This window comes from Salvelinus fontinalis, chromosome 14, assembly GCF_029448725.1.
Source record: "Salvelinus fontinalis isolate EN_2023a chromosome 14, ASM2944872v1, whole genome shotgun sequence".
Taxonomy (NCBI): Eukaryota; Metazoa; Chordata; class Actinopteri; order Salmoniformes; family Salmonidae; genus Salvelinus; species Salvelinus fontinalis.
Window position 1 is genome coordinate 26,564,352 of NC_074678.1, and position 21,710 is coordinate 26,586,061.

General features: G+C 41.2%; 1 protein-coding gene across 3 annotated transcripts in view; it reads right to left on the minus strand.

Moving 5' to 3' along the window:
• si:ch211-51h4.2 (uncharacterized) overlaps nt 1-21,710 on the minus strand; it is a 108,559-nt gene that overhangs the window by 10,646 nt on the left and 76,203 nt on the right. For all 3 annotated transcript variants that reach the window (XM_055861120.1, XM_055861121.1, XM_055861119.1), the window contains 3 exons: nt 21,504-21,568; nt 12,448-12,591; nt 6,499-6,541 (listed from right to left, as the gene is read on the minus strand). In XM_055861120.1, coding sequence (XP_055717095.1) covers nt 6,499-6,541; nt 12,448-12,591; nt 21,504-21,568 — 252 coding nt within the window. The remainder of the gene's footprint in view (nt 1-6,498; nt 6,542-12,447; nt 12,592-21,503; nt 21,569-21,710) is intronic.

The window sequence follows — 21,710 nt, forward strand, 5'->3', positions numbered from 1 at the left end:
TTGCTTAATTAACTAATCGAACCACACCTGTGTTGAAGCACCTGTTTTCAATATACTTTGTATCCCTCATTTACTCAAGTGCTTCCTTTATTTTGGCACTTACCTGTACATTGCTACATTACTCAGGTAATCTAGATTGAAATAATAGCTATACTGTTCTAACCTTCATCAAAATACACAATACACATTCATGACAAGTCAATCTTTACTGGCCTTGAAACGTTCCTTAGGTGATGAGGAAGACCACTGTCTAGTCAGAAACTGTCCACCTGATCAAACTAAAGACCTGTATTTTCTCACAAAAAGAAATCAAGCACATTGTGCTACGCTATTTAATATGGCATGGTTTCCATGGGAACCAAAACAATCTCAGCATGAAAGAAGGCCTTAAAGAACAGCAACTAGCTGGGATCTCTCAAGCTGTTTTCAATCAGCAGCACACTGGATCACTTTTAAGGTGAGATAAATAAGGTAGAAGCTACGGGAAAACTATAAAGCATCTGCACATATAAAACAGATAGACCAGAGCCACAGACCACAGTGCTGTAAGTAATAGATGCTCAGGGAATGTCAAGACTTCAAAAAATCTTTCCTTGGATTTATTCTGGCTGTTTTGTCAATCTACAAATCGAGTTTCAGCTGTCAACACTTATTTGTAAATCACATTCTGCATTGATGAATTCAAATACTTACTTGAAATATTAATCTAGGCTACTTTTGAGCCCTATGAACACATCATGAAATAACAACATTTTGGGGAAAGTGCCTGATGACAGCTGTCAATTTGTGTAGCTAAAATCCTACAGTTGTATAGTTGAAATTCTAAAACCTTAACCACATGTCACTGGTGTTGCGAGCCCAAACATGGTCTTTCTATTCGGTTGAGTTATTGACTTGACTTCTCCTCTGATGATGGTGGAAACATCCTGCTTGAACCTAAACAACAACATTTCCTATGGCTATGTCATAACAGATGATGACAGGTCCCATCATACCTCCTGCTGTCGCCTTCAGCGTTGGAAAATCTCATTAGGCTTCTCTTACGCAATAATTTGCATAATCCCTTCCCATATTTTGCGGCTTCAGACACTCAATCATCCGTAATTACATATACATCAAGGTTGGCACCACAGCGATTCGAATCAATGACTTGTATTGTTACTAAATACCACTGTGTGCATTCAGTAAATCAAAAGCTTTGTTGAACTCTGCTGTGATTTATTTGGCAGGTGGGATGGCGTGTTTTCCCCCTAACAGAGAGGGTCCTGGTGCAGCTTGATCTGGGAGCAGATGACCTCTGTGCTGGCGTCACTCTGGCCTGATCTAGTGGTTGACAGCAGAGGCGCTGCAGGGGGTTGGTGGTGGGTTGATGTACAGCTGATCTATGTGAGTGGGGGAGAACCAAAGTTCAGGCAACTCAGGCCCATGAGTGCACTTCAAAGTTCTCCCCAGCTCCCTTTCAAGTTTGAAAGTGAAGAGAACGCGCTTTGATTATCAATGTGGATGTTCTGCTTTAGAATTAGTCCTAAAGTGGGAAAGAAAACATTGAAATGGTGGATAATGGACTCGGTAATGTGAAGACTTCATTGGAAATGTTTAAAGATGAGCTGCTAGGGGAAAAGGCCTTCATGAAGACAGACAGCCCACTGGGCACAGACATCAATTTAACGTCTATTCCACGTAGGTTCAACGTCATGTCATTGAAATGACGTGGAAACAACATTGATTCAACCAATGCGCGCCCAGTGGGAGGAGGGCCTTCATTTCACTACTAAACTGCTCGGGTTTTTAAGAAATGCTTCCTACAGCACCTTGACTGACATGATTTAACTCCCAAGTTGATACACATTTGGTTGAGTTTTGATCCAAAGTATGAATCAAATTACTTTGACAAAACTGGAACATGCTCTACAATGATCAAGGATGAGGACACACAACTTGGGGGAAAGAACAGCTATAGTAGTATGCTACAATCCTCCGCAAAGAATATAACCTAAGCAGGAAGCCAGATACTTGTTCATCGCCAGAATCCCACTCTGTGAAAGCTTTTACAAGAAACCTCTCTAAAGATGCCTTATGGGGGCAGCCTTCTGACAGCTGTTAGCTCGAGCCGTTGGTGTTTTACATTTTCTTTGGCACCATATACATTTCTTCCCACCAATCAATATTCATAAGGTGTAAGAGAGGACTTAACTACTACTGAACATTGTTTTCATCATCAACTAGCTACCATCATTAATAATCAGACAAGAGTGACAGGTACATATGGGTTGACAAATCACAAGAACAGAACCGTCAAAGTGGAGGGTGTTAAATGACTCTGTTTATGTAAGCCAGTTCAGTGCTATTGTGCTATACACTTAGTACCCACCAAGTGTACCAATTAGCACATTAGCCAAACCCTAGGTAAAGTAATTGCTGCATGTTTTCATTAGAGCCCCAGGAAGTCATTACTGGTTTATCTGAGCAGTTCCAATGTAAATGATTCAAAACATATCCTGATCACATCAAACCAGCACATCACCATCATAACCTATTATCTCGCCCTGTTCCGACTCACTGCACTTACAGAGACATTGGAGGGGGAAAGAGAATCAGTGGAAACAACAGGCACAGGGACCGCACTGGGCTAGAGACAATCTCAATGCAGTCCCATTATCATACAGGCTGCGGAGGTTAAATTGGCTTAATTGTTTTGCAGATGGAACACGCCCAGCATGTTTGTTAAAATGGATAATAGCGTGTCATATTCCACATATTTGCCCTACCCCGCTCTGTGAGCCTGACCAGGCCAAGTGATATCACAGAGTCAGCAAGAGGTGGCAGCATGAAAACATGTATCCTCCTCAGACATCCATAAAACATACAGTACAGTAGATATATTCACAAAGCTATGCGCAGTAGCAACACATTGTAACAATTCATCATTTCAATAAAGCCTGGTATCCACCTCAGGAGAAGTGCATGAGGATTACTGTAGCAGTGAATAATGTGAGGCAACACTAAGCCCTGTGTGCTGCTGAGGGAAGGAGGCTGTGTGATGACAGGACCAGTGGTCTGGGGAGCTGGATCCCGATCTCTCCCCAGAGAGGCTGAGTTACAGCTGTCACTCATACAGCTCTCCGATATTGTGAGTTGCCACTTAATCCCCATGGATACGGTGGCAGGTTGAGTATGCTGGCAAAGTAACCCACGCATGCACTCACACAGACAGAAACATACACAGACACTGTTCACACACACGCACACACATGTACATGAGCGCATGTACGCACACACTGTTTCAAACTTTCACATTGATCTGCTGTATTGTCCAGAGGAGTATAGGGAGAATCTAAGTGAGGTTGGGCAGATAAAGAACCACTGGGGAAGGATTAGGAGCAGGCTAATTATGAAGTCAGCATACAGTACTGCCCCACCACCACTAACAGGTTCAGGGTCCTGACATTACAGTGTCAATCCACCCTGAACCATACACTACACAGCGCTAACCCCTTCACAACCCCACCTCATAGCAGGCCACACTGCTGTGAGGTTAGCTCAGGTCAGACTCTGCTAGACAGGTTCAACCCCTGCAGATAAACTGATTGCATGACATTTTTGTTCCATATTAGGTAGAAACAAAGTGATGGTGAGACATTAGAAGACATGTAGTGTCATATAGATATACAGCAGTAAATCAGGATTCATAATCATGAATAAACAGCAACAATGATTAAACCAAAGGTTGCTGACAAACGTTTGTCTCACATAACAAAAAAGGGCTTATGCAGTCACTGGTAACCTGAGTAGAATCTATTCCATCAGAGTATCCAGTCAGATGGTATTTAAATGTCTGTCCAGTTGAAGGTTATGTAATTAGGCTGTAGAGTGCTTGACTGCTTCATCCATGAGAGTGAAAGGAGACCTCTCATCTCTGGGGGACAGGGTAATACATCATCATTTAGCTGCAGGCTGCGGTCTGGCCATGAGAGGTGGAGTTGGATGACAGAGCAACACAACTAGTGGAAAGGATCCTCACCCTGATGAACCCAACGTGACTGTATCAAAACCTCTGTTTACCAACGGGTACAGCAGTGAGCACGCTGCATGCACAGGGAAGTTTCTCTCAACAGACAGGAAAGGAATGTTAAGTATTATGCGACAGAAAAAAACGATGATGAATAATTCATTCTTTATCCCAAAGCCCAGATCTGGGAGACAAGCTGTCTCTCTGACTTTCCTTCTGGTGTTGTTGTTGTTTGCAGACGCGGAGAGATAATAATGTGGATGATGGGTTTACGTTTCATATTATCACAAAGCACTAAATGACACACAGAGACAATTGATCATGGCATGTTTGCATGCGCAATGTAAGCTTTTCAATAGTAACCTTCAAAGTCAAAGTCACTGGCTTTACTACTCATATCTCCTGAGCCACAAGCTGAATAAATGATATAATTTCTACATCCCATAGGTCCTATAGGAAATACAGGTACATCCCATAGGTGCTATAGGAAATACAGGTACATCCCATAGGTCCTATAGGAAATACAGGTACATCCCATAGGTCCTATAGGAAATATAGGTACATCCCATAGGTCCTATAGGAAATACAGGTACATCCCATAAGGCCTATAGGGAATACATGCTAGAGACCATAGGTCCTATAGGAAATACAGGTACATCCCATAGGTCCTATAGGAAATACAGGTACATCCCATAGGTCCTATAGGAAATATAGGTACATCCCATAGGTCCTATAGGAAATACAGGTACATCCCATAGGTCTTTTCACTGGCTGTATAGGAGAGTGGGGAAAGGGAAATTACAGTAGAGCTTAAAGCTCAAGCAAATTAAAGGGTTCTAGTGTACTTGACAATATTTGGAAAGATGCATACATTATTCATGTGTGATTCACATCTCTTCTCCCTCTGTGATGATGTTTAGAAAACAGGCCACTGGGATGACACAGAAAAATACATGTTTTTTCTGCTTGAACTGCCACAGAAAACACCTCTCTCTCATGTGTATGTGTTCTCTGTGGAAGACTACCATGCTATCTGTGCACTCCTCTCATTCCAAGCGTTACTAGACAAGCATTCTGTTTCTCTTCCCCACCCCATCTCCCCCCTTTTAACAATATATTGCCCTTGGAATGTTGCAGGTGCACTGTGATATTACAACTATAAAGCCATTTAAATATTACAATTGGTGCTACAATACTATTGTGTATTTCTACAAAAAGCCATTTTGCTTGGTTGACATTCTATTTGCACACTGATACATGTTTGTGAGAGAAACACCACCAAGCCATTGGTGTTCTTATAGTACCACACATGTATTAACAGTTTACTACAGTTTCTTCTGCTCGTCGTCTACAGTACATTTCAAACAAACATATTGCATTTCTTCAAAGTACAAAACCGGAGGAAAGGTGTTTTTGTTTGTTGTCAAGACACCAAGTGTAAGGGGGATAAATGCAGGAGTCTGGCTGAGTGGTCTGCTTTGCTTGCCTCTTGTCATAATTATACTTTTCTTATTCACTTTCTATAGACCCCTAAAGAGATTGATGATTATACCTTTAATTCAACTTCTTTACCCCCCACACTGTTTACAATGTGATTTGGCACATTTATAACACCGGAGTATCCTTATTATCGATAATGATGTATTTTGGAGTAAAACTTAGTGGCTACCTGAGGTGCTATGAAAAATATTTATTTTCTTTGCTTTGAGGTAATGGCACCCATAAAAAAACAACAAGAGGGTGGTCCACTTCAAACTATTCACATACAGTACCTTAACAACTGTACATAAAGTAACTGCCAAAATAATTGACACACTTGAGGGATACAAATTATATTGAAAGCAGGTGCTTCCACACAGTTGTGGTTCCTTAGATAATTAAGCAATTAAAACATTGCTTCATGCTTAGGGTATATCTATACAAATTCTGGGCAGCCCATTATTTTGGCTACCATGGCTATGCCCCCATAGGATGTCAATGCCTCCATCCACAGGGCATGAGAATGGTTTGATGAGCATGAAAACGATGTAAACCATATGCCATGGCCGTCTCAGTCACCAGATGTCAACCCAATTGAACACTGATGGGAGATTCTGGAGCGGCGCCTGAGACAGCATTTTCCACCACCTCAACAAAACACCAAATTATGGAATTTCTCGTGGAAGAATGGTATCGCATCTCCCCAGTTCCAGACACTTATACCAATGTGCATTGAAGATGTTCTGGTTCGTGGTGGCCCTATTAAGACACTTTATGTTGGTGTTTCCTTTATTTTGGCAGTTATCTTTATTAATATCCAACCAATGACCAGTTTTAGTGAACTAGTTTTGACCAGAAACATGTGATAGAGACTATAGTCTTTAAAATGTGCCTCTATGGAGACCATATAATGATGTATAACAGGCTGAGTATGTCAGTCCATGACCTTACATTCAGTCTCTAAATAACAGGGAATATTGAGTAACTCTGACAGGAGTAAACTCTCCTACCTTTGTCAGTGGGATTGTTGCAATCTCTCCTGCTTTCTCTGACCTGTAAGAAGAAAAAACAGAATTGAGATTTGTCATGAATAATATCTCCACTCAAATGATCAGTCAAAAAGTTTCCAGACACTTGTCATTGGTTTCAGTTGAGCACTAATCCCTATGTTTCCTTATGTGTATCGACAGCTGTGCTATGAAATAGAACTCTTAAAAATCCCAAATAAATATAATTGCAGGAAAGAATGGCATTGGTGTTGACGTGTTACAGCCTTCATATTGCTTGCACAGGAGAATAAGGCATTGAAGAGTGTGGTGTAAAACAGCAGTAACCAGTGCTGCTCTACTCCCTTTTCCTCTGCAAACAATTATTTTGTGCATTGTCCCCACATAATTGCGCTCCCAGGATGAGGAGGCTGATTCCTCTTTACAGTTGGCTGCACACATCTGCATCCCTTGAAACAAACTGCCAGACAGTTGCAGTGGCAGAGCTACTGATTAGTGGTTCACCTTTGGGAGAAATGGGCACAAAGCATCCGTCTGTCTAATGAATCGGCTGATGAAATAGATCAAAAGCTCATCTGAAGGTTGTCCTAGATATACTTTTGTCTATTGCTTTGGTGATTTCTGTGGATTTCAATTAGTTACAAACTAAAACAGATACTTCAGGGTGGGCTACATGTATTAAGGTAATACATGGGAGCTCCAACATCATTAGGCTTTGTATGGCTTCTAAGGACTCGCTTCTAGCAGGCTGGATTTTCACTATAATTCAACATCAGTTGAATCAGGCTAATGTGTCTCCTGTGATGGAGTAGTAGGTACAACATCTCACTTGCAGTTTTGCACACAGGAAGTGTCAAGCTGCCCATAGCGATTGTGTGGGGTGATTCTCCATTCACTTTTTCACATGTTAAGTTTCATAAAGTCTTTGCCTCTGGCTATCCGCTTTGTGTCTTTGAAATGCAAAGAGATTTTCTTGGTAGCCAGAAGGCCATATTCTCAGGGATGTATCTTTATTTGGAGCAGTTACAGTACGCACAAAATATTTCTAACAGTAGGTTGCAGGCTATTTAAATCATTGGGGAGATTATGTTGAGAAGAAACTAGAAACATTGGTCTAAATATAACAAATTCAATACAATATGTGGTAAAACTATGAATTACTGTGCTTTTATTGTAATTGTAGTCCATTTTTCTTAGAAGCTATGTCAAAGGTAAGGAGTGCTGTATGGCCACTGTCAATTGTTGAGGACTGTACATTTCTACTGAATAGGTCTTAGTCACACACACAATCCCTCCACCCATTTATTAGCCGTGTCAGCTAAAGTATGTGTCTCTTTTAGATTAAATTGAAGAGAAAATTCTAAGTTTCTCTCAGTGAGATGCTTAAAACATTTAACTAGGGCTCTTGTGAGCGAGACAGGTAATACACTACATGACCAATAGTATGTGGACACCTGCTCGTCGCACAGCTCATTTCAAAATCATGGGCATTAATATGGAGTTGGTCCCCCCTTTCCTGCTATAACAGCCTCCACTCTTCTGGGAAGGCTTTCCACTAGATGTTGGAACATTGTGGCAGAGGCTTGCTTCCATTCAGCCACAAGAGCATTAGTGAGGTAGGGCACTGATGTTGGGCTATTAGGCCTGAATTGCAGTCAGCGTTCCAATTCATCCCAAATGTTTTTGATGGGGTTGAGGTCAGGGCTCTGTGCATGCCAGTCAAGTTCTTCCACACCGATCTCGACAAACCCTTTCTATATGGACCTCGCTTTGTGCATGTGGGCATTGTCATGCTGAAACAGGAAACGGCATTCCTCAAACTGTTGCCACAAAGTTGGAAGCACAGAATAGTCTAGAATGTCATTGGACGCTGTAGCGCTAAGATTACCCTTCATTGGAACTATGGAAAAACCCATTTCATGACGCTCCAGACGAACAGTTCTTGTGCTGAGGTTGCAACCGAGGACAGAAAATGTTTACGCGAGAGCTTGTGGGCCTACGACTTCGCGGCTGAGCTCTTGTTGCTCCTAGACGTTTCCACTTCACAATAACAGCACTTAGAGTTGACAGGGGAAGCTCAAGCAGGGCAGAAATTTGATGAACTGACTTGTTGGAAAGGTGGCATCCTGTGAAGGTGCCATGTTGAAAGTCACTGAGCTCTTCAGTAAGGCCATTCTACGGTCAATATTTGTCTATGGAGATTGCATGACTGTGTGCTCGATTTTATACCTGTCAGCAATGGGTGTGACTGAAATAGCATAATCCACTAATTTGAAGGGGTGTCCACATACTTTTGTATATATAGTGTACTTAGGATATGATGACATCCTCCATGACTTCCTGTGACTCCGGTGCAAATGAATTTCTCCGGCTTTAATTATTTCTTTCTCAGGACGCCTCTGGAGCCGCTGTCTCTCTCGCCCCGGATTGTGTGAAACGTTCCGTGTCTGACCTCCAATTTTCAAATCGTTCCACAGCTTTGCTAAGAAATTGGATGGCCCACATTTTCAATCGAGCCCAGATACCCTCGTGGTTTTGTCCCCCAAGTCTTTGTCAAATTTTCTGTGGAATAAGCAAAACCAAATGGGGGCGCACTTCTGCTGACAGAAACAATCAGTGTTTGGGCCTTAATAAGCAGGCTGGGTATGTCAACAACAGTGGATATTTAGTTCTGCCTACGCTATCATAAAGCCATGTCTGTCTGCCGAGTCCCAGCCTCATGAGCTACTGCAGTTCTGCACTTCAGGAGCTGAGTACAACAATCACTCCATGACCTTGAAGTAGAAAAACAATTTGGGTGAAGATGTGGGGATGTAATCCTTTCAAATCCCTCTGCAAAGGTAAGTAAATCCTGCTAAACATTCTCTCCCCATCAGGGAAGCCTTTCTCTTCATTACCCTCCTAGAGGCAGGATGTGAGGCTAAGGGTAGGGGGTGTTGGAGACATGGTAGCAGAGAGGGATGGCAGATTTAGGGCTAAGGGTTGAAATTTCGTCAAAACACTGTCCAAGCTGTCAGGGAAAAACACACAATACAACAAACAGGCCTGGATTTAACTACTACTGTACTTATGCTTTAAAGCCACTCATAAACACCGATACACACCATATGACATGCTGTTGATTTGTAACAAACAGCTGGATCTTTAATATTGCCACTGAGATGTCAAGGACAATCAAAACAACATTTGGATCACCGCTACCTCCACACATACACACAGGGAAAAGTGCATCTGCTTGGTAAATATAGACAGTTATGATTCCAGTTGTTTTATTGCGTGTTCTCCATGTGCTAGCAGACTGTTTGCATGGTGGAAGAATAGCTGATCCTTATTACAGTGATTGGCAGACACTGGCCTTTAGGGGGCACTGTTGCTCTCTGTAAGCACCAATACCAACATGCTACAGAGCATAAGACACCTGTCAATAGCATTCAGAGCCATTTTGAGCAAAATTACAAACAAAACTTTTCAAATGGATGACTGATGAACAATACATTTGAGTGAGAAATAAATTAAATAAATGTCAAGTTATTATATTGAAAATAACAGTTTTGCAAGTCAACATGATCCAAATGGCAGAATACCATACAGGTGGGATTCCTGTTAAAACCCCCCTTTACAACTGAATTGATACAACTGATTTTATACTATTGACATGTTTGTGAGTGTTTACGTATAAGTGGCCCTGTCTTTGACCTATGCATGACCTATGCTTAAATAGACAGTAGCGATATCATGACTTCAAACAATACTCTTGAGCCACTTTGCTTTACATTAACTTTACCAGACAAGCAGTGCTCTATACATGTAAATCCCTTCTCTTTACCAATTGACTGCTAGTTTTAAGTAAGTACAAGCTGCTTGCATGTTACAGCATTGGTGTGTGGATTGGTTGTGAGAATTCCACTACTTTGAATGTAATGTTGTTGGGGACTTTCCACCAGAGCATTGACAGTCAGTGGAAATGAAGCAGGACTGGAGGGGAATACATTTCCTCATTATCTTATACCTCTGAGGCAAACCCTGACACTTGGTCTCCAACCAACCCCAGGGGTCTGCTATTCCCCAACCTTACACAAACAACACTGAATAATTAATCTTAATCTTGCCTGATATATAATACATCCAGCCATCTGCCCACATGCTCTCATATATAGATGAAAGCAGGACTTAAGAATATAAATACATACAACCCTGTATGGATTGTAAAATGGCTTGAGTGTCAGAGAGCTGGCTGAATCATCGAGCCTGAGGAACTAGAAGAAGTCGACTGGGCACATCACATCTTATGCCTTCAACCATGAAGAGAGGAAGAATACAGAAACAAAAACATTCTGTGTACACTCTCTTTCTGCTTAACTTGTTTTCATTGCCTAATTCATGTCTTGGTGCAAACTGCCACAAACCCAGGCCTGGCCACACAAGTTACCAGGGGAGAAAATGCACCAAGACTATGCAGTATTAAACTAACATCACAGTTTCCAAGGAAATCAAATTCAAATTAAAAAAAGGATATAAAGAGCAAGGAAGACCAAGGCACTTTTCATACAATTAAAATGCATTTATTTTGTATTGCAATTTCAATGGAACAAAGATTTTAAAACTCAATTTGGCAGCATGGCCTTCATCTGAAATACAGAGTTTTAAAATCGTTGTTCCATTGAACATGCCCATACAAATAAAGGCATTTTAATTATATGAAGGGTGTCTTGGTCCTCCTTTCCTTTTGATGACCAATTTAACCCTTTTACCAAAGAGCTCCTTCTATCTACAAAAATCTACTGTGTACCCTAGAAGTGTTCCCTTCAAAATAAAATAAAAGTAATACACTTGGAAGAATTGTTTCGTAATTTCATAATATTTCAGAAATCAAGAACCATTGACAATCTTTTTATAGTGAAAGAAGCAAAGGGATGCTCGTAAAAGGCTCTAATAGCACGTTAGAGAATGTAATAAAGTAGTGTGTGAACGGTGAAACAGATGCTGCTATTTGTATTTAACCAACTTTCCTTAGAGAGGCTGGTAAGTGGTACTATACACTACACCACACAGGGACACACTATTATATTCTGAACAAAAATATAAAGCAACATGTAAAGTGTTGGTCCCATGTTTCATGAGCTGAAATAAAAGTTCCCAGAAATGTTCCATATGCACAAAAGCTTAAATGTTGTGCACAAATGTGTTTAAATCCCTGTTATTGAGTATTTCTCCTTTGCCAAGATAATCCATCCGCATATCAAGAAGCTGATTAAACAGCATGATCATTACACAGGTGCACCTTGTGCTGGTTGACAATAAAAGGCCACTCTAAAATGTGCAGTTATGTCACACAACACAATGCCACAGAGGTGTCAAGTTTTGAGGGAGCATGCAATTGGCATGTTGACTGCAGGAATCTCCACCAGAGCTGTTGCCAGATAATTTAATGCTAATTTATCTACCATAAGCCGCCTATAATGTCGTTTTTCAGAATCTGGTAGGTCCAGCCGGCCTCACAACCGCAGACCACATGTAACCATGTCAGCCCAGGACCTCCACATCTGGAATTTCTGCACAAACTGTCAGAAACGTGTCAGTGAAGCTCATTTGCGTGCTCGTCATCCTCACTACTTCAGTGGGCAAATGCTCAACTTTGATGGCCACTGGCATGCTGGAGAAGTGTGTTGAATCCCGCTTTCAACTGTACAAAGCAGATGGCGTGTAATGCGTCGTGTGGGCGAGCGGTTTGCTGAGGTAAACGTTGTGAACAGAGTGCCCCATGGTGGAGGTGCGGTTATGGTATGGGCAGGCATAAGCTACGGACAACAAACACAATTGCATTTTATCGATGCACCTAATTAATTTATTACAATTGACTGATTTCCTTATATGAACTGTAACTCTTTGAAGTTATTGGGTCTGTGAGAGAATCTGCAGAAAAGAGTGTATGAAATAGAGTACTGTACGCACTCCTCCAGGGAGATGTTAGAGTAGACCATGGTGTAGGCTGTTGGAGAGGACTCAGAGACGACACCACTGGTAGTGTTCACCACACCTTCCTCCATAACCCTCTGAACTGACATCTGGGGGACGATCTCCAAAACAGCCCAGCACCTGATAGAGAGAGAGAGAGAGAGAAAGAGGAGGAGATAATAAAATAATGAGAGTAATATAGATATAGAGAGACAGACATTGAGAGAGTATTAATTGTGTATTTTCCGTCTCTTTCATGTTGGTTGACAAGTGTACTGTGTGACATCTCAACATACAGTATTATTTCTGTCCTCAAATGAAAACAAACGAGTCGACAATATGTAACACAGGAAATAGAAGACAAAGCCAAATTGCTTTCTATTACATATAAATGGTCCTTACACCAGAGACATATTGAAAGAATTCTAATATAAAACATATACAGTGCATTTGGAAAGTATTCAGACACCTCGACTTTTTCAACATTTCGATACGTTACAGCCTTATTCTAAAATTGATGATATTATTTCCCCTCACCAATCTACACAAAATACCCCATAATGACAAAGCAAAAACAGTTTTTTTAAAAGATTTTTTTGCAAATATATAAAAAATTTAAAACGGAAATATGACATTTACATAAGTATTCAGACCCTTTACTCAGTACTATGTTGAAGCACCTTTGGCAGCGATTACAACCTTGAGTCTTCTTGGGTATGGCGCTATAAGCTTGGCACACCTGTATCTGGGGAGTTTCTCCCATTCTTTTCTGCAGATCCTCTCAAGCTCTTTGATCAATGGAAACAGGATGCACCTGAGCTCAATTTCGAGTCTAATAGCAAAGGGTCTTTATACTTATGTAAATAAGGTATCTGTTTTTTATTTATAATATATTTGCAAAAATATAAAAAAACTGTTTTCGCTTTGTCATTATGGGGTATTTTCTGTAGATTGATGAGGGGAAAAATGTATTTAATCAATTTTAGAATAAGGCTGTAATATAACAACATGTGAAAAAGGGAAGGAGTCTGAATACTTTCTGAATGCACTGTATCATGTAATTCTATATCCTTGCACCGACACAGCACCATGACAACCCTGTTGTCTAAAGACTGGGGATGCATTGCTTGTTTGCTTGTCTCACTGTTTAACAGAATCATGTACAGTCTGCCACTGACTACACAGAACATTGGATCTAGTGACAAGAAGCAACTGAACAGGTAATTCACATTTCCTACAAACACAGAATCCATACCTTGAGTGTGTGTCTCCGCTGTATACTGTCTTGGACAGAATATCTGACAAAACTACTAGATTCAGAGTCAGCCATCTGTCACAAGCTTTCTCCTTTTCTCAACTGGTTAGACACTATGGATATACAGTAGGTATGATACGCCTCAACAAAGGCATATACTGTATGTAGCAGCTGACAAGTATACTGTGTACAGTAGTTACATTTGATGGGTACATGTTCGCTTTTCATGTGGTTAAGGAAGTTTCACTACTTCAATCTATGTGCTTTAATTGAATTCCTCCAACATGTGTGCATGTGTCTGTGTCATCATGCATTCTATTTTGTTCTAAAGACATATTTCACCCTTCAGTAGACTTCAACCCAGGCGGCGCAAGCCTGTCAGTCTACTGACATGGTGAACAAATCAAAGATAACTACATTTCTCTAGATAAATTGACCATATACTGTATTACCTGTGTGGTACGGAGGCCATTTTCGGCACAGAAGATTATCTAGCTACAGATCTAGATTTTACCTAGAAATTTGAGATAGTAACAGGTCAATGCCTTGTGTCATTCATTCTGCAGCCTAGCTGTGATAGAATAGACCACCAAACAGGGTCTACCGCTCTCTCTCTAGTCCCCCCCCTCTCGCCATCAGTGATAAATGTTGTAGCATTTTCAGTCCAAATTGAGGGAAAATCAAGCCCTGTTGACTATCTGTTGGATAGGCCAACATGCTTTTGTGGAGCCATAATCCCAACACGTTTATTGAACTATGGGTGAGTGAGGAGGTTTCAAGGAAGGGATCAGCACAGGAATCAATACAGTCACACAGAAGTATATTCCCAGATTTTGGGGAGGAACTCTCTGAAAATTATGTGTGGCAGAAACAATGTCACTAAAGTTGGAATCGGATGGAGATTGCAGTTGCCATCATTACTGAAAATAAATTCAAAAATGTCACTGAATTCAATGTCAGTGAGGGCAAATGAAATAACTTTCGCCACTAAATAGAAAAAAGTGCAACAACAACAGGGTTTTTGACAGCTCAGCTTACCACAGAACCCCCCCTACCCCCTTTGTAGGGCTAAGGATGAATAGTTATTGAAAATTGTGAGAAACAAATAGGATATGTTTTTCAGTGACTATTCATGCTTAGCCTTACCAATCAGATGCGCTCCAGCTGTCCTTCTCATGCGCACTCCTCATGCATTGATAGAATAAACGTTTTTCTTCTCCTCACAAATGGCAAACTCATCAGGCGTATCACATTTCCTTGGCTTGACACAAGGCAATTAACCCCCAGAATCATAAAGATAAACATTTTTAACCACTAATCTGTCAATAAATTATTATGTGAGAATCTGATCCATCAAGTCAATTGATTAAAGGTGCAATACGCAGAAATCACAAAATTTTGAATAGTTAGCCTAATTTCAAAACAAGCAATGTTTAGTTCAGAGAATCATTGTACTATCTAAACTGCTGCGAGATATGTTTTCAATAACCAAAAATATTGTATTTTCAGGTGTTTGAAAATGGTGTACAAAACCGTAAGTAAAAGACGCAAAAACAAAAGTTAGTCTAAGATCTACCACTTCTTAGACTTGCATTTAATGAGGATGATAGATCTATAACAGAGACTTCTATGTGAATTTGGTTGGGTCACCCCAAAAATGACATATTGCAGTTTTAAGGCATAATTCTAATGATGTTATACATCATTTTCAAACATTCAGTCACTGTTGATATTCTGCTAACATTATAAAAGCAATATGAACTAGAGGAGACAATGGCCTGTGCGTGAAATATTATTTATTTATTTTTCAGTTCATCCAGGTCATCGTCCTACCCGTCTCTTAACTTCTCCCAGGCTGACACCCAAGGCTAGCTAGCATGATACTTGAAACCTGTGCTGTCATTTAGTCACTAGATGGGTTCAGAAAATGACATACCGTATGTTTGGAACCGTAAACAACTAAACACAACTCTACAACTGAAAAACACTTCCGGGTCAGTTTTATTATTATAACTTACATCACTTAAAACTACCTTTAGTTGATAACTTGGTGAAACATGGTCGGACTGGGATGTTTTTTGCAGGGAGCTCGTCCTCCTCATTAGGAACATGCTGACTTCACTACGTCATTCTAGCTTCTGTCTTATCTGAGAAAATGGGCGTTACTTTCGCCCCGTGTTACTTTCGTCCCGGCTCTCCCATAAATGTTTGAGTCTTTAAACCCTGTGTCAGCCGAGCTCCCTGACAAGACCTGCAGATCAATGCTATCTAAAATGTGAGGGGAAATATCGCAGTGATAACCTTTCCATGGTCAGAAATGATTACAAGTCCAATTCATTCTAATGACTCCAGTCCTGCCTCCTAATGGGCCCTTTAACTGTGGAGGGCCTTGTAGTGGTACATTGTGAAATGCCCTCTTACATCTATCAGTGTGTCACTTCTCAAACATACCCAGATTTATAGACATGTTTAATGGAAATGGGTGGTTCTTTGATGGCTTAGGGACTGTTTATCAGAGGTTCACTGCTTGACTGTTGGAGCCGTGCTCTCTAGATGTACTCTAGGTGACAAAGGGGGGGTCACATTTCAAATCACGCGAGTGGACTGCAATAGCTCATCAGTGGCAGTCTTCGCAGTAGGCGTTCTCCCGTTGATCAATGATTAGTCCACACTTGCCTCTGTGTTCATTAATGAAGTGCCACCGGCGTCGGCTCACACTGCGGCTGGCACGCTGATGACTCAATTATTCGCCACGTACTGTAGGACACCGTCTACCTTAAAGGCCCAGTGTAGTCAAAAATGTGATTTATATATATTTATATATATTATATATTTTCCACACAATGAGGTTGGAATAATACTGTGAAATTGTGAAAAATATGATAATGACCTTTTAGCTGTTTGAAAAGACCACCTGAAATTTCAGGCTGTTGTGGTGGCGCGACATCAGACAAATAAGAAAGAGAGTTCTTCTCTGCCAATAACTCAGACCACTCCCAGACAGTCCAAGCAAAATTGTTGCTTGAAACATTGCTATTTTCTAAGTAGATACTTTTGTTTATTTTTTACCGTTTTAATTGAAAACAATCATAGTAAGGTACTTAATTGTTACTCAGAATGTGATTTCATATTGAGAAAAGAATGGCTGCATTGGACCTTTAAGCAAACTTAATCAAAACCAGGGAGCATAAGCCGCATCATTTGTTTGAAATAGTTTTTTGTTGCCTATGAGATGACAAAGGAGCCGAATGCTAGGCGAAGAAAGTGCATTCTACAAGGTGGCTCAAGGCACAGGTCTTATTGCTCATTGGTCTAGGTAAATCAAAGATGGGTAAGCTGGAAGGTACAGATTGGTAAAGAAGATTGATATTACATAAACTGTCTGGAGCCTTAGTGCTAAGTTTAAATCCATGGCAATTAAAACAGTTGATTGCTGTGGTGCAGCTGAACATTCCCTTCAAAACAAATTGCTCTATTACCATCAAATTCACCAGCTTTCCTCATGGCTAATTCACTTTGCTATTTTCCCAGTTAGATATGAACTAATGGGGCTTGGATAGTAGGATGAAGTATCTAAAATAGATAACGAAACTCACAAAGTAGATGCATTACAGAGCTGACTCATGGGAAGTGGTGGACAGGAAAGAGGTGGCAATGTAGCTGATGTTTCCCCCATGCTGTAAGTGCAGTAAGTAGACAGTGACAGTGGGCAGGGACAGGACAGGGTCTGAGGCAGCAGTGGCTGTGAGGAACACATCACAGTGTAGAGACAGGGTTGGCAGAGGGCCCAGGCTGTGGTAGCTTGGCCTGTGTTGGGAAGCCATGAGCATGGGTTCCCACTGCAGACAGACATAGAGGGCAGGGCGATGACATTAATAAACAACCAACACAACACAGGGCCTGCAGCCTGGATGGCATGGCATATCCCGGGCCCGGCTACAACAGCTGGGAAAGTGTCAACAGACTCATGCCACAGCCCTCCTCTGCCAAAACCCCACACAAATTAACCACTGGTGACACAAACAACTCAGCCTAGTCTCATTTTTTATTTTATTAACCCCAAATCATGCATATTTAATAAAAACAGATTAGACAAGTAGAGGACAGTTTCCTATTGCTAACCGTGGACATGAAAAAGGAACATTGCTGAGATATAAACAAAAACAATGGGTCTTCTCTCAAAGCAGGGAAAAAGTGTTACTGACATTTGGAGGAACTGAAATGAAAAACAGAAACTGAAATATGCTTAATAATCATTGGTTGGACACAAGAGGCAGATCACAGGGTATACAAAGAAAGGAATGGACAAGACCTCCAACTGTTGATTTCTGCACTCCAGGAGCAGGGCTGTGGAGATTTATCTGTTAATTTGTTGTGACTATGCTTGAGCAAGCCCAACATAAGACCATTTCTATTTTATTCCACTGTTCTCTTGCTCCGAATAGGCTGCACTATAGAATTATGTTCAGGGTGATAATTATACATCAAAATGATGGTCTGACAAATGGGTGGTGAGGAAATTGCTCACCAAGATGTCAAGTTAGGCCAAGAGCTTCCAGGAAGGAGTTGAATGAAAAAGCTGCAAATAACGTTAACTCCAGCTTGGATGAACTACAATACATTTAAGGAAGTATGTGTGTGTGTGTGTGTGTGTGTGTGTGTGTGTGTGTGTGTGTGTGTGTGTGTGTGTGTGTGTGTGTGTGTGTGTGTGTGTGTGTGTGTGTGTGTGTGTGTGTGTGTGTGTGTGTGTGTGTGTGTGTGTGTGTGTGTGTGTGTGTGTGTGTGTGTGTGTGTGTGCAGTCCAACTCAAAAACATTAACCACTTATTGATGCATTACCGAACAGAACATCAGGACATTTGTCTCAAACTACAGGTCATTCAATTCTATGTGAGTCTCTGTGGAAGTGGTCTTTAAAGATAGTTCTGCCATATGACACATGATCCCAATACCAGTCACAGATTGGAAAGACACTTTCCCTCCACATAATGAGTGACTAGTGGATCTGTACAGTTTGAGATCAATATTATGCATCCTATTGGCGCTGATGAGGTGTGTTGTTGTTGGTGATGTTGTTGGTGTTGGTGATGTTGTTGTTGGTGGTGGTATTGTTGTTGTTGGTGTTGGTAGTATTGTTGGTGGTGTTGTTGTTGGTGGTGGTGTTGTTGGTGATGTTGTTGTTGTTGGTGATGTTGTTTGTGTTGGTGATGTTGTTTGTGTTGGTGGTGATGTTGTTGTTGGTGGTGATGTTGTTGTTGTTGGTGATGTTGTTTGTGTTGGTGGTGATGTTGTTGTTGGTGGTGATGTTGTTGTTGTTGGTGATGTTGTTGTTGTTGGTGATGTTGTTTGTGTTGGTGGGGATGTTGTTGTTGTTGGTGGTGATGTTGTTGTTGTTGGTGGTGTTGTTGTTGTTGCTGGTGGTGTTGTTGCTGGTGGTGTTGTTGTTTGTGTTGATGTTGTTGCTGGTGGTGTTGTTGGAGATGTTGTTGCTGGTGGTGGTGTTGTTGGTGGTCATGTTGTTGGTGGTGTTGTTGGTGATGTTGTTGGTGTTGTTGGTGATGTTGGTGTCGGTGATGTTGTTGTTGGTGGTGGTATTGTTGTTGTTGGTGTTGGTAGTATTGTTGGTGGTGTTGTTGTTGGTGGTGGTGTTGTTGGTGATGTTGTTGTTGTTGGTGATGTTGTTTGTGTTGGTGGTGATGTTGTTGTTGGTGGTGATGTTGTTTGTGTTGGTGGTGTTGTTTGTGTTGGTGGTGATGTTGTTGTTGTTGGTGATGTTGGTGATGTTGTTGTTGGTGTTGTTTGTGTTGGTGGTGATGTTGTTGTTGGTGGTGGTGATGTTGTTGTTGGTGGTGATGTTGTTGTTGTTGGTGGTGGTGTTGTTGATGTTGTTGGTGATGTTGTTTGTGTTGGTGGTGATGTTGTTGTTGTTGGTGGTGTTGTTGTTGTTGGTGGTGGTGGTGTTGGTGATGTTGTTGGTGATGTTGTTTGTGTTGGTTGGGATGTTGTTGTTGGTGGTGATGTTGTTGTTGTTGGTGGTGTTGTTGTTTGTGTTGGTGTTGTTGCTGGTGGTGTTGTTGCTGGTGGTGTTGTTGTTTGTGTTGGTGTTGTTGCTGGTGGTGTTGTTGCTGGTGGTGGTGTTGTTGGTGGTGATGTTGTTGGTGGTGTTGTTGTGTGGAGGAGGAGGAGATGCAAGGAGAGTGGCTCGAGCTATTCTGATTAACTTCTCTTTGTCATCAAAAGACCAGATGCAGCCAATTTGCAGGATGCAAATGAAGCAGACAGAGAATATGTTACCGTGTTGAAAGAAGTGATGGGTGCCGACAGGAGAGATAAACTTCACAGTGGCAACTGTGCTAAAATGATTGCTAAGAGTGCCGCGCGAGACTGACGCCTCCGGAGAATGAATGGGCCAAGCATAGCGCAGTTAAATAAAACGGTCATCACCAGTACCAAATAAACAAATACGGATGGAACAAATGTAGCAAATCAAATAAAGTTCTGCGTAGGCAAGAACTACTAGATGCCGAGCATAAGATTGCTGAACCAAACAGTAATATACAAAGTTAAATATATAGCCTGTGCAGGCATAAAACAAAATGAGGGACAGCACAAAATACTTGGTTCATTAGCATACCCAATGTAATCAACCACCTTTTTCTGTGTACTATAAAATATACAAAATACAATTACTGTGTTGTGTAATGAATAATTGGCAATACAATAAGTTTTCCTAATAATAGTTATTAGAACATAGCAAGTACCTTCAATTTTACTAAAAGGTTTGTCTGCCACTCTTGTTATGTTGTCTATCCTTTCTGTCTCTATTCTTCTCTTTCCCTCTGCTCTGTATATCGGAATATTTTTTTACATCTATACTAAGATGTCAGAAAATCTAGTATGGTTGTTGAATGTTAAATGTGGTGGGATGGAGGATAATAAACGACGGGTTAAGAGGGAAAAGTCTACTGCTGGCGAATCAGCAGCCCAGCTCAAACTCCAGTGGCTGATGGGAGTTTATCTCCTGGATCTCCTTTCATTTCATCTGCTTCAGCATAATTGCTTTCACTCTCTCTCGAGTAACAAAGCACTGATTGCAAACTCAATAGGTTCTTTACACATGATTAGATGCAACGGAGGCCCTTTTGAAAAACTTTGGCAGTATTTTAGTGAGAGAGACATCAAAGAAAACAACACTCCAGTGCCCGTCTGAAGCCCCACTCCTTCCCGCTTTGTCTATTCCAATGTTGCTGCTGCAGACATTTACATTGTGGAAAAAACAGGAGACTGACTCATTTTACTGGGCCTCTCTGTGGTCGGAGGTGGTGCCAGTCTTACTGGAGCATATCATATTGGGACTCACTGGGTTGTACTAGTACCATCTGTCATGGAGAGCAGACATCAACCCAGCAGGGACAGAGGGGGGCTGGTACTAGGCCTGTACAATTTACACAGCACCACAACCACTTCCTGGGACAACTCACATGTTGTGAGAGTCTACACATCACCTTGGCAACCAAAGACATTAGGTACAGTATATGTGATCATCTACCTGAATACATTGTCCTACATTGGCACTGTGAATGTGTAGGACCATGTGCCTCATACACACCTGTATTGGAGGTAATTGACCAGAATACTGATCAAGCTATTAGGCTGAGTTTACACAGGCAGCCCAATTCTGATCTTTCTTTTTCTCACTAATTGGTCAGATCAGCACTTCTGACAATAATTGGGCAACAGATCAGTATTGGGCTACCTGTGTCAACGCAGCCATAGACAGTGTGGGGAAAAACACTTACCATAATATATTCAGAACGGTGCATGTGGCTAGTCCTCCCAGTATGACTCTTCTGAACCACATGATCTACATATAGAGATTATTGAAAGAGCCAGTCAACATCAACAGCACATGACAGTCAATGCAATCAACTAAATTGCTCTAAGTGTGGATGGAGTGCTGTCTGCTCCACTATAAGAGGATGGTACAGAACAGCCATTATCAATAG